The sequence below is a fragment of the Varroa jacobsoni genome, unplaced genomic scaffold (genome assembly GCF_002532875.2).
Source record: "Varroa jacobsoni isolate VJ856 unplaced genomic scaffold, vjacob_1.0 scaffold_770, whole genome shotgun sequence".
Taxonomy (NCBI): Eukaryota; Metazoa; Arthropoda; class Arachnida; order Mesostigmata; family Varroidae; genus Varroa; species Varroa jacobsoni.
Window position 1 is genome coordinate 133,035 of NW_019213672.1, and position 14,296 is coordinate 147,330.

Sequence of the window (14,296 nt, forward strand, 5' to 3'; positions counted from 1 at the left end):
GCTGGCGATTGGACCACGGCAAAAAAATATCCCGATTAGGGTAACTGAATAGTTTAACAAGAATGTAAAGGCAGAATCGCCAAAATAGGATATCGCAACAAACTATAGCAATGACACGATACGTACATTGCGTTTACTGGATCAGGGTAGGCGGAAAACCGTATCAAAAAAACTGTCATAGAACAATGAGAATAGGATAACAAGGCTTACTGCATTGAGTTTGGGGTCAGACTGAAAAAATCTAAATTTGCTTAAAATTATATTATAGAAAAACGAGGCAGTATTAAGAAGCGTTCAGTGGATCGATAGATAGTTCGGACTATGCGCGGGAAATGGACAAACCGGTCGATCGAACTGGTGTTTATAGATAAAATATCTGTAGTAGTGCAAATTAGATATCGCTAGCTCAGCAACCAAAAAGCCAAAGCGGGTTGCAACAGGGGGTTTTATAATAAAAATATACAGTTTTTTTATTTGACTATAAGTAGTGTGCTCGTTTTACGAGTTCTTTTTTCATGACCCTGTCTACGTTAAATTTTTATAAATTGTATAATGTCGGAATCGATTCGCTGCTGTTATCTGACCTCTGACCGCTGACACCTCGATTCAACAACATCTGCCTGGGGTTTGTAAAGGGATATGCAGTTTCACTCATTGATTCATCCATGATTCTCACTATTTCCATATACAAAACCGATACGATCCAACTTGTTTGTTATCCGTTAATTATTTTAGCTATTCGATCGCACTCTTTCAGTAATCCTTGCTTCAGCTGGCTGGCTTCAACCTCCAGTCAGCTTAATCCTGATACCCCTTTAACGTGTTCTTATCATCCAACGAGTCAGTAATAGATGTTTAATTCCTACTAAATCATCATTATTGTATTACCCCCTGGCCAGTTACCTCTTTACTATTTCTCTGCTATCTCTAAAGTGAAATTATTTTCAAAACTCAATGTTAATGTTTAGGTTATTCGAATAAATTCGTTCGAAGACAAATATATAAGAGCGATATTTTTTCAAAGAATCGCCATTTTTTTTTAGTGAAAGTGGCATTTTAAAGATTGTCGACAAACCTATATTGTATATATAGACATCTGTAGTCCAATATATCTTTTACCTTTATAATAACATACGTAGAAGAAGTATAGTGATTTAGTAAATGTTTTTGATAATAATAATCATACCTTTCTAGCTGCTGTTGTTCCTTATCCTTGCGTTCCCGTTCCTCACGTTCTGCTTCAGCTTTTAAGCCGCCCCACGCTTGCGGTAAACCTCCTGGCATAACTGCACCGGGCGTTAAGCCCGGAGGAAACCCTAAAGCGTGGGGTAAGTTCGGTGGAATACCCTGCGAGTGACCAGGATGCGAGCCCATTGGTCCAAACGGATTTTGCCGTAGACGGTACTGATCCCTGACGTAAGGATCCATCATGAGAAGAGCTTCTCGTGGTATCAGGGATCCACCTGAAGGAATACCGCCTGGAAAACCTGCTGAAAATCGTTAATACAGATGAGTAAATTGCCAAGCGAATTTTAACCCTACATATATAAGACGTCAGAAAAAAAGACTGACTGTATGCCGAGTGACTGCAAAAAAATACCGTTATTACACACGTTTCAGTATACATAGAAAATCGTGAGATGAGTTAATTCTGCCTAGCAATCACCCCCTAATACCAACCTAGTCCCGGATGGGGCGGAGGCATGTGTGCGCCAGGATTTCCCGGATGTCCAAACGGCCCCCCAGGGGGGAAACCTCGTGAGGTACTTGTAAATGGCGAGCCGCTTCCGCTACCGGCGGAAGCTGCAGCTTTGGTCGCAGCAGCGGCCTGCGCTGCTGCTGCTGCCGCCGCCGCAGCCGCCTGTTGTTGTTGGTGCTGCTGCTGCTGCTGCTGTTGTTGTTGTTGTTGCTGTTGTTGCTGCTGCTGTTGTTGCTGTTGCTGTTGCTGTTGTTGTTGTTGCTGCTGCTGCTGTTGTTGTTGTTGTTGCTGTTGTTGTTGCTGTTGTTGCTGGTGATGGTGATGATGATGTTGACTCATAATTGACTTGACACCAGAAGTCGATGACGACGACGACGAAGTGATAACTGACGATGTGCGTGCGAAATTGCTGCTTAATGATTGAGACACTGATGAAGGCGGTAGCCCGGTACCAGCTGGCGCAGAGCTACCTAACGTTGGTGCTAAACCATGTGGGGGTAAACTGATATTAGGCATAAAAGGGTTCACGGCGTACGGATTCGGTCCGTGCGGGTGATGCGGATGAGCTGGGTGGTGACCTGCTGATATGGCGGCTGGACTGTTGCCACTAGCAGTTGAAACAGCTGGATGACGCGTAAGACCTGCTCATAAAAGTTTGCAGTGAAAAAAAAAGAAGAAACTCAGTATGGTGGACAATACATATTCTAGAAATTTGTTGTATAGTCCTATATATATAAAGCCACACCGCGACTGACTTAGATGAGCGCCATAAGGCGACAAAACACTTTAAATTAAGACGCTAATTCTACTAACCGTGCGGATTGCCGTTGGCGGAGGCGGCAGAAGCTGCAGCGGCAAGGAGCGGAGGAAACGAGGCCATTTGTTCAACAGCCATTGGGCCCATGGCCGTCATCGCTGACATCGATGGCATGCCAGGGGGGAGTCCTGTAGGAAGTCCGGTTGGTCCATTACGAGCGGAAGTCGGCGTCGCGTTGGCCGATCGTCCACTACCTGAGCCCGCCGAAGACGAGTTTGGTCGTGACGTCTTAGCCGGAGGCGGAGCTCCAATTGAATCTACCATAACGGCACTCTTTGCCAATGCCGCAGGATCGGGCGGTCCGCCAGAAGAAGATGGCCTTGCCATAATCGGCGGCGGTCCTTGAATGTGTAGTCCCCGCGACGGTGGCACCGATGGAGTACTTAAGAGTTGGCCTGTAACTTGTCCACTCCGCACCTGGTGATTGTAAATTTCCCACGCGATACGAACGTGCATTGCACACCATTTACCGCGTTCACTGCCAGACGTGATGGTAGCACCGCCTGTGGCCGGCGTGCTCACGGGAGCACTACCGGCCGACACTAATGGCGCTGCAGATGGGCCGGACCCACCACTTACACTGGCAGATGGTGCTGAAGAACAAGATGATGACGACTTTTGCTTCGAACTTTTCTGATGTGAATGACCCTGTAAAAATATTTTTATGACCAGATCAACCGACGTTCCCAATGAACATGCTACGCTTTTACTTAATCTTACCTCGACTCAAGAATCCTAGGTAAATACGACCAAGCTATATGATTAAAGCTATACGACCTAACCATATGATTAAAAAATCATAAAATCCAATAATAATAAATCATTATATTCAGTGACAAATCGATCACCGATACCTACCTTGGAACTACTGGTGATAGGGGCGCTTTGTCCTGCAGCGACAGCCGCAGGATTAGCAAATGATGTGGGGACAGCACATGGGGGGGCACTCACGGGTGGTGGGCCAAGCCCTAATGGACCAAGTGCCCCCAACGGAGGCATTCCAGGTATTGGGGGATAGCCGACCGGTGCTCCAGGACCGAACTTGAGGCTTGCAGCCAGCTGCGGATCCATTTTCCCTGCCCCGGGAAACTTTGCCGGATCGAACAACGTTGTTCCGGCCGTTTGGAGAAACGGTGCGGTTCCCGGATGGAGTCCCTGAAGGCCAGCCGGGAGACCAGCACCAGGAGGGCCGTTCACTGCCGTAGGTGGATGTTGAGGTGCACCTGGAGCACCTCCACGAACAGCAGAGCCACTTGCAGCTGCTGCCGCTGCTGCCACAGCTGCAGCCGCTTGAACATCTGTTTGCATATATGGGGGCGGAGGCATAGCAATTGAACGATCTTGACTGGCAATAAACCGCGCGTCGAGTTCCCGGCGGAGAAGATCGGCATCTGTATCGAAGGTAAAAACGAATAACTGTGAATCAATATCGTTCATATATCTATTTTAATACACAGAACGTACCGTGCTCCGAAATTGCGCCGCTGTACTTAAGAGATCATTCGATTTGAATGAAATAGCCACAAGAACAAATAGGATGCAGGACGCTATGAATAATACTCAAGTTTTTTTTTTTTTTTTTTTAATTTTTTCGCTGTCGGTTCACGGCAATGTTTACTTAATGCACACTTAAATAGATAGAATTACATCTGTCAACTGTAAGGTTCCGTAACTGTGTTAATTTGCATGAGACGGGTGATCTCTATTACGTGGTACATATTATGGAAGTGCTGCGCGCTAGGTCCGCTCGTATCCTCTGGTATTATCAGTATATAAATAACATGTCTCTCTTCCTGTATCATGCAGACTTCCGCAAATCAACAAAAATATCACCCGCATACATATGTGATGAAAATAATATTACTTTTACTTAAGTTCTGCGCACCTAACTAAGTAACCGTAATAAAGCAAAAAATACCCAGTTCATGATAACGGGCGTGATTGTAAAAAAACTGCGCGGATTTTGTTAGATATGACGCACTAACCGACAGAATCCACTGATTCTAACGGTATCGTACTACGGGCCATATCACAGTTAACTGTATCTGGAGAAAAGCCGTACTTTAATAGCAGTCGTTGGCAAACTCTACTTTGTTTAAGATCGACGTGTAGAAGCTCTTCTTCCGTGATTTCTGGAATCGCGTCTTATTATCTATGTTCCATATTGAGTATATGTGTTCAGCATATACTATTACTGGATGCCTCAGAGTTTAGATACGATAGCCCAAAAAATGCCACGATCTAGGCACACTAGAAGAATAACTTCCGCGCCTGCGGCTGGCCCCACTGCTGACTCCTGTATAAGCTAAGCGAGATTTGTTTTTCTCTTAATTGGATATGTCTTAGCAAACAGGACATGCGAACTTCGTTGTTGTTTAATCCTAATACATCTAGTGGACTGTCTGAGAAAACAAAGCCACTTACTGATTTATTACTCTCATAATTATTTTGCCCCTCCCTGTTATTATTAGTGTTGCCGTCTTTTACTGAAGTCACAAGTGTATGTCTGATAAGCTGACGATGTAGCACAATTCACGACTACTTCCTATACATCATAATGTGGCAGCCATAGCGACATGTGTATACTATTATAATTAAAAGCTTGGTGTTCCTTGGTTTTATTTTAATAATGTACATAAAATCATGTCCAATCTCTAATTTTTTTATATTTAAAGTCTGTATCAGGCTACGTAGCTCGCAGCTAACGTCAAAGAGTTACTTTCAGTTCTTTCGAGATAAGTGCGTTACATCTCCAAGGCGAAACATGAAAGGCATCTATATAAGACATAATCAGAATACACATTTAAAAAAAAAATCTCATTACTATGTGAAGTTAAACTCTGCGGTCCTGCAATACGGTCTGTGAAACCTGTGCAACAGGTGAAAATTGATCAAGATGCCAACAAAAGTTACGTTTATCATCTCACTGTACGAACTTAAATAATGTAAAAGTGTATCACAGAGAGAGACGCACAACAAGGATATAACATATTAAAGGATATTGCAATCTTTAGTCAGATAACCGTACTTGGCACGTCTATTTATAACGCGCGCGTAAAAAAGACGTGGTTAAATCTGAGTACTGTGACCTGGGGTTGATTTGTAGTGTTAGTTGTTAGTGTATTAATTATTAAAATAAACTATACCCTAGTTTACTAATAAAGAATAGTGATTTGCTAGAGGAACTTACTTGACTGCAGAAGTGGATCTACGAAGGGTGATGGACCACCAGATCCAGGTGCTCCGGGTGCTCCTGGCGGAGCTCCGGGCGGAGGTAGACCGAATAGTGTGGGGTGCCCTGCACCCCCAGCAGCTCCAAATTTGGCAGCGGAGCTAGCGGAGACTGGCGAGGGAAGGCGACCTGTCGCACCCGGAGCCCCGATCTCAGTAAGTCGACCGCCAGCGTTCGCAGACGAACCCGTGCTAGTAGGCATAGGTTAATAACAAGCATACAACACATGCTAGATTTACAGGAAGCAAAATAAAGTATTTAGGTTACAGAAGAAGTGGGATTATGATCCTTAGCAGTACTTTTAGCTATCTATCTTTAGAAGAGCCCTGGTCTTTCGAGCGATGGTTCGTCTAACATACCTTCAAAAATAAGATACATTTGGTCTGAGAGTTACTGCTAGTTTTCGACTGTACTTCCGAATCATCACACCTATTAAATCGCACAAGTTTATACTCACAAACTGACTATTGCATACCTGCTTGTCTGCCATCCCTGTTTTGCGAATACGAGATTTGTGAGAGTATTGGTTGTATGCGTCGAAGATGATGTAGACGCCGATGAAACGCTTGCGGTCGGCGCCGACGCGACGCCTGACAGCGGAACTGGGAGGGACGTTGAAGGAACTGAATTCGGTGCTGCTGCTGCGGCTGCACTCCCAATATATGGCGACGGTGAATAGTGTCCAGAAACAGGTTGAACTGCTGGGTGTCGCGAAGTTGTCGTTGCGTTTCCAGCTGCCGTTCCCTCTACGATCGGTGTCGCTTTGCCCGTTGGTTGGAGAGACTGAGAAAGCTGAGACAAACTCGAGAGGCTCGTGTTGACACCCTACGCAAATGAAATTAGGACGTAGCGTAGGACCGTGTGAGATGCTGGCTAATGGCACAAGGCAACGAGCTTAGATATAAATAGTATCTTGGCCCGGGTATATGAGTAAAGAGGCGATTCACTACGATAATTGCTACAACTACTAGAACAATAGCTCTTGTGTGCCGGCTCGTAACGATCGTTCACAGACCATTCGCTGTCGCTAAAAACGTGATTTTTACAAAAAAAGGAATAAAAAAAAGGACTGGACACCTGCGGTTTAGCGTTGCCGGTTGCTGACAACAGACGCGTTTGGCAAAACGCTCCAACGTTAAAACGGTGCGTTGGCTGAAATCGACGATATACAGACCAATGAACGAATGGATTCTATGACGTAAACAGACGAGCGCCATTCGTCTGCACTGAAAAGTGCCATGACGCTCTACAAATGTATATTACAGGCATATACAGTCGTATCTAGTAATTAGAATACTAATCGCTGTTACTTCTACAGTTAATATTTATTAAAATAAGCAAAATATTAAAGAGTAATGTTAAGATACCTGAAGGAGTAAGTGGTCTGACGTTGCCGCCGGTAACTGGCTGTTGACTGCTGCGCTGGTAGAGATCGGGGCAGGCTTTGTTGTCTGGCCACCAGCCGATACAGCTGCACTGGGCGAAAACAACGGATGAAGATGCGGATGGCCAGGGGTCCCGGTTCTTCCAAATTGTTCTGGATCGAGCGCGAGCCGTTTCGCGTCGGGTGGTGGATAGCCTGCAAACGATACGTCAGCTGCAGTGCTTGCGGCTGCACTTGCTGCCACAATCGCAGCGTTACCGTTGCTGCTGCCAGTGCCTGTCTGCTGGCCGGGGCCTGCTGCTAGCGAACCCACTATAGCACCTGTTGATGTCTCCGTCGACGTAGACGACGACGACGCGGGCGACGGTGGGAAGCCATTACGGTGAAGAGCTCCTAACGCCGGCGTGTGGCCACCTGCTCCGGTGGGCGTTGGCGTCGACGCCGGTCGAGTGGCCGTGCTTTCCGCCGACACCGAGCGACTTACATTGCTCGGTTCATCCGTGCTGGCCGAGGCCGCTGATGCACCGTCGACAGGTGACGAAGAAGACTCCGCTGGATCCGGTTCAGCTGATCCACCACCTGCAGCTGCTATCGCTGTTGTTCCCGCAGAGGCTGGTCCCGTTTCCGCTACGCCGACACCGCCTTCTGTAGGAAGAACATGAACATGTAGAGGCAATGATGCCGCCTGCTGTCCTGTGCAGCCACTATTGCCGCTTCCATTGCTACTGCTGCTGCCGCCACTGCAGAGGACTGTGGCGTTGCTGCTCACGCTACTGCAACTGCTACTGCTGCTGTTTCCTCCGCCGGCCGCGTCTGACACGGCGCCAATGATCGGCGAAGAGGCTGACACTGGCAGTGGCGGACAGCCAGACCCAGCAGACGGACTCAATCCATGAGGTAGCGGCGACATAGCACGCACACCCACATGAACATCTGGTGCAACTGCGCCACCTGCGAGAGTTCCGACGCCGGTTGAAGTCGTGCCAGCGTCGGCACCCAACGGAGTGGTGGCGCTGCCAGGGGTAGCGGGTGAGGCTGCACTGGTGCATGGCTCGAGTGGGCCTACATGAACACCTACCAGTGACGTGCCGGAAGGAGGCTGTAGCTGTGGTTCTGTAGGCCGAGGTGACAAAGCCGCCGGACCAGCGGCAGCAGCTGTCTCGCAATGGTGGGCAATAGTCGAGCCGACTACGCCCACAGCAGCAGCAGCAATAGTACCAGCAGCCACAGCAGCCGACGTGCTTATTGGCGGCAGCAGCTGCTGAAGGTTGTGACTCTCAAGCGGAATGTGCGTGCTGGTGCTAGCAGTGGTAGAAGTAGTGGAGGTGGTAATAATAGAAGGAGGGACGGGATAGGCTACCAGCTGCTGATCAGTGAGGGAGGGTGATATGGGGACCGCCGCCCCGATGCTACCCGGCAAGACCATGTTGTTCATACTATTATTGTCTATGGTAGTGTTATTGTTGATTATTGTTGTTGCTGCTGCTGTAGCAGTTGGTGGAGGTGTTTGCTGCGCGGCGCTGACGGTAGCGGAAGCGGCGACAGCTGCTGCAGGCGCTACGGATAAGAGGCAAGGACGGCAATAGGGAATACGACTAGTAAGCGGTGAGTGGCACAGATAAGATCATGAATCCAGTCATACTGATTGATAAAAATAGGGTCGGGATTTGTTATCTATGTTGTCGTTATTGCTTTTTGTTGTTGTTGCTATTGTAATTGTTGCTGTTGTTGTCATTGTTACAGTAGTTGTCGACATAGTGCGACAACTTGTCACAGAGTGATCGTGAATGACAGAAAAACGACAACGATGTAGAGTGTGTGACGTACTTTGTCTTTTTTTTTATTCTAGCTTTTGACAAGTAAGTCCAAAGCGATGGTAGCTGGCTTTATGAGCTAACGAAATCGACCCGACGCGCAATAACAGCAGAGAACGTAGCAACGATAATATTAACGACATCGACAACAGCAACAACAATTTCTTTATGGCAATAATAACAACAACAACAGCAGCAGCAACAGGTACAATAACAACAGCGAGCATGAAGCACATCAGTAGGAAAACGGGTTGATGACAGAAGATGCTTATGTATGCGACATCAAAAATGATCGACAGCGAAGAAAACCACAGAAGTGCGCTACAGAAACACGCCGCTTAGAACAAGACCCGATCGGACGTTTCGATTAAAAGCGTTTGAAGGACTGAAGATGAAAGAAGAGGGTCAGAACAGACGTTATGAGAATGAATAGAATAGCCATATACTATATATTGGCTGAGTGGATTACTGAAGAGACGGCGCGGCAAATGAACAAAGAAGTAACTGGTAAATAATAAAAGCGAGAACAAAAAAGAAGACAAACTCAAAACGAGGTATTTAATACTAAAGTATTATCACGGAAGATTCATTAATTATCGCTTGACATTCAATAGAACTAATTCACATAAGCGGATAATGAGACCATATGATTATAGTTTGTATACATACGCAATTGACACATAAGATTACAAGCAGGTTGACCATGGCCAAATCACAGAACAACCCAAAACGCATAACTAGCGTGCATAAAATATCCATATTTTTTTTTTTTTTTTCTATAATTATTTTTAAAGAAGTATTTTTTTTAGCGAGAGTAAGTATCGTATTACTCTCTGCATTGTCCATTTCGTAGAATCGTTCGTTATTAGTAACAGTGTTGTTACGGTCTTTTATTTGTTTATCGAGGTTTAACATAAAACAAAAACACTAGTCTGAGTAGATCTATACATTTAGCTGCCGCTATTCATCATTCGCTTCTCGTATTGTATATGTGAATTATGGAAAATAGTTATTATCTGAGAACAAACAGCGATAGTAATTAAAAACAAGCTGAGAACGATTGTAGAGGCTGCTCCTAGGCCACGATCAAAAATAGTCACCACAAAAATTCTCACATAGCTGTTAGAGTTTAGCTAATGCAAGCAGGCGCCCTGTTATAATTAGCTAGAGTTCGTTCGTGATCGCAGTAAAACTTACGTGGTGAGGTCATTGAAGCAAGCTGTTGAAGACACTCAGCGGCACCACCCGGACCCTATAATGTGATATAAATACAACACATCCACAACAGATTAAAAACAAAAAGCAGACAAGAGTTAACTGTCGTTGTTGTTTGTATAAACTCGATAGAGACATGACAGATAAGGAAGGTACAGTGAAGTGGTACAATAGTAGCTACATGTATATATATACATATATATTAGTCAGTATATAGGTGGCCAGGGCACAGGGAAACAATTTGATCAATGTTTGCGCTTGTCACATTTCAACGTTGTGTGTTAAAGAGGCGATGCGTTTTCGCTGGAAGACAAATTACAATTATAAGTTCGACAGTTATGTTGACTTTATATACATGACAGGTCAATGTACCGGCAGATAACCATACAAAGCTTTCAAAAATACATGCATATCCTACAAATACATTTATCGATGGGATTCGAATATGGACGATCATAAAAATAGGATAAAGTCGTACCAATCCAATAAACCATCTTAAACTGTTAAACCAAGTGTATATTGATAATGATTCGATAGTAGGTAGACTGACTCAGACAGTTCAAAATTTTCGACCGCTAGGCCAATGGTACTGCCCCAGCAAAACTCACAAAAGTGCAACAAAGTATAGACTTAGATCGTCACATCATAAATATCAAAATCGTCTCGGAAGCTGAGTGCCCGCGCCACATTGGCTTTTGGGGACCTTGCTACGTCATCTAGAAGCTTGAAAAAAAACGAAGACACTTATCAAACCCTCTTTATTTATTAGTTAGACTGTTCGGATACATAGGCATCGTAAGCTATATATTGCTAGCAAATTGTAGCGCAAATTTGAATCACAATCTTGTTATTAATGATATGGATGCTGGTAATGATGATTCCTATTATAACTCAACGAAAGCGAAATTATGTGTTATGAAAGACAATGTAAATTTCAGATAACAAAAATCATTGTGCGATTGCACTTACTACCCCCATAACATAGTTTATCTATTTATTTTTATACCCAAGCAACCCATTCGATTCTCCTCTGATTTGTCACATTCATTTGTGTCACTATCGTTTTCCTAGATCTTGAAGCAACGGAACTAGCAACTTTTTTTCAAAACTAACTTATGAACTGCAACCATTTGCTAACCTTGTGCTTTTTAGGATTTTCAGCTGTGTCAGCTATAAGCGGATATTGGCCCATTGATCAGTTTCCTATTCTGCCAAGGGGTGACGCATATCGATCATAATCGAAATCTGGTAATTTCGACAAAACTACAGTTGTACGAACGAGCGAAAGTGTTTTCCGGGCGTGCCATAAGCAACTTTCTGCTGTTTTTACTACTAATCCTAATTATGCGTAACTTTTGTATAAATCCCCACCCACCTGAACGTACGTGGACAGCCAAATACTCGCAAAAATATTCATTTACATCTAGTCATATATATTCATAGTCATGAATATGTGCGTGAATGTGTCTGCCATCGTTTTGGCAAGCCGAAATTATGCCCAAAGTAAGCAAATAAATGACAGAAATTATGCCCAATGTAAGCAAATAAATGACAAAGTTCGTCAAAGCATAAGCTAGCATATTGACGTTTTTAGAAACAAGCTCTTCTCGTACACGTACAGCTATTGGACAATAATACACTTGCATGGACATACACTTGTCCTGTTGTATCCATTGATTTCGAAACTCACCGCAATAGATGAAGATCGTGAATTTGTAGCAACAGGTGGCGAGTGTTGTAGTGGCTCATCCACGTACGCTTTTCCCGGTGATGCTGGCGCAGTCGTTGGGGAAAGTAATTGTTGGCCACTTGGTCGTAACGCTCCAGAGGGTGTCGTGCTCCGACTGTCCGGTTCGGGTGTCGAGATCGCCATTGGTTCCTGTTTAACGGTCGGCGGTTCTACCTTGACGCTGACACCTGTCAGTACATCCGTGCTGATTTCGGCCTTCTTCTGAGATTGCGAGTGGGTTTCAGGTTCTCTAGAATCTCGTTCGACCTTGATGTCCTTTACGTCCTTAAGGCTTGAGTGTTTCTGGTTCTCTTGCGAAGCGCTACTACTTGAGGCGGCATCGTTGCTAGCTTCGCTCGTTATCGACGGCGGAGCAATACTACTAGTAGATGTCGATGCCTGCTTTCGTTGGCGTCGAGCTTTTTTCGTCGCCTTTTCCGCTGGAGGTGGCGTAGCGGATACGGAGGCGGGTGACTCGTGTTGGACCTTAGAAGGTGTCTTGGACAACGACATCTCTTTCGCGTCCTTCTGGGTTCGCTCCAACGCTTCGAGGGCATCGGGATCATCTTGTGCTGCGCGTAATCGATCATGCCGCACCGTCTCTTTCTGTAAGCGGAATGGAAACGATTCAGTTAGGAAAATAAATCACTAGAATATAACATCCCATCGATAATCAATGTGCCCAAGGGTTCATTTTATATCAATGTTTACTTATTGATTTTTAAAACGGTTACAACTATTTAATGTTCGTCCATGGGACAAAAGCCAAGTTACAATAATCAGAAATCAATATGCAGAGGTTCCAGGACAAAGCCTGTAATTGATCGAGTACGAGCCACACACATGGAGGCCGCAACTGGCTGCTGTTGTTTACAGCTCTCTATTAATAACACTTTCATTTCCCCTAAACTGGCAAATCTACTATTCTTATAAATATATCGGTAACCTGTTGGGCTGATGTATAGCAATGCAAATATCCACTAGCGGCTTGTTCAGAGACATTATACGCAATGATATATATGGCCATTTTAAGTTTGTGGATAAGTAGCTCATTAATGCTAGCAAGCAAGCAAGCAGATCAGCGGGCGTTCGGCAAACATACAATTCTATTCGTAGTACTAAGTAACTAATAAGTTTATAATCTTCAACAAATAAGTTTCATTTCGTCGTCATCATCAAAGACTACATTCCAAGTGAAGTATGTTAATATAAAATATAAATATAATAAGAAAATATTTGTTTCGCAAAAATAACTTAACAATATTTTAACCATTTTGGTTGTTATTTGTTTGCTTAGAAACACTGATTGCTTTCTCATCAACGAAAGGTCAACATATTGTGCCGAGAGAAGTTTTTGATCGCTCTCTTTCATTTCCTATGCGTATGCCTAATAATAATAGATAGGTTCGTACCATCTTCCACAGCTACATATAAAACTATGTACAAACACTGGACTTCGAAACAAATATGTAAGTAATCACATCCTAGAGCTATTACAACTAAACTGCTATCGGATAATAACACGTAGATTGGAGAACATTTACGATTTTTTAATATATATATATTATGTAACAAGTAAAGCTATTTTTGGTAAACCCACACGAGCTCATGCCGTGCATAATTTCAAATATGTTATAGATTTTTTTTTACACACTAACAATATCGCACAAAATTCAAGGCACATCTGTTTTTTTTTAATCTGTGCGCTGGTACTGTTTATTTTTCACTTGCTAGCACACAAATGATTTATTGATATATCCATTGCATCGCTGACCTTCTGTGTCGCGATTCTCCAAAATGAGAAATAACAAGATTGTTTACAGCGCAGGGATTACCGAGACTGCTCCCACCGCTGCTTGCAGTAGTCACCGTACGCCGCGATCGCTGGTGCTCTTGGCCGCGGTGCCAATTATAATAATAACGGTAAACTTTTTTTGAATTAGTTGATGCTTATTGTTCTACAATCAACAACTTCATCTTATGTTCTCCTGCAGGTGCCGTTTAGTTTAGCTAGCCGTTTTTCATCGCCTTGTTTTTGTGTGTTTATAAGTCCGTGTTGTAAATTCTCGCCTAGTTTTGTAGGTTTCCTACTTAAAAAAGATTGAGCGGTTACCGAAAACGACTAACAAATAGATAAACTACAGCTGATTGTTCTTGATTTCACTCTTTCGCCGTTGTACTCGGCCAGTTCAGCAGCAATTCTTGGCTCTTCCGTTCTAGCCTCTACATTCTTTTATATATTGTACTTTTCCGCGCATTTTGGTTCACAATGTGATCACCATCTGATGGTGACGGTACTAACGACGGTCACCTTATCAGCGAAAATGACAATAAGCATGCCTGCAATGAATGACTGCAACAACAACAATGTTGAGAAGCGATTTCTACTTTTCCTTTATTTCGAAC

The 14,296-nt window shown here is 44.1% G+C and overlaps 1 protein-coding gene across 3 annotated transcripts in view; it reads right to left on the reverse strand.

The window, feature by feature from the left end:
- Positions 1–1,186: 1,186 nt before the first annotated feature.
- LOC111263491 (uncharacterized) overlaps positions 1,187–14,296 on the reverse strand; it is a gene marked incomplete at its 3' end in the record, with an annotated part of 31,872 nt that continues 18,762 nt past the window's right edge. Inside the window, 9 exon segments of one of the 3 annotated variants that reach the window (XM_086969664.1) lie at positions 1,187–1,490; positions 1,681–2,340; positions 2,513–3,164; positions 3,375–3,907; positions 5,707–5,939; positions 6,224–6,573; positions 7,116–7,777; positions 10,144–10,198; positions 11,852–12,496. In XM_086969664.1, the coding sequence (XP_086825790.1) occupies positions 1,187–1,490; positions 1,681–2,340; positions 2,513–3,164; positions 3,375–3,907; positions 5,707–5,939; positions 6,224–6,573; positions 7,116–7,777; positions 10,144–10,198; positions 11,852–12,496 (4,094 nt within the window). 3 annotated transcript variants of the gene reach the window in all.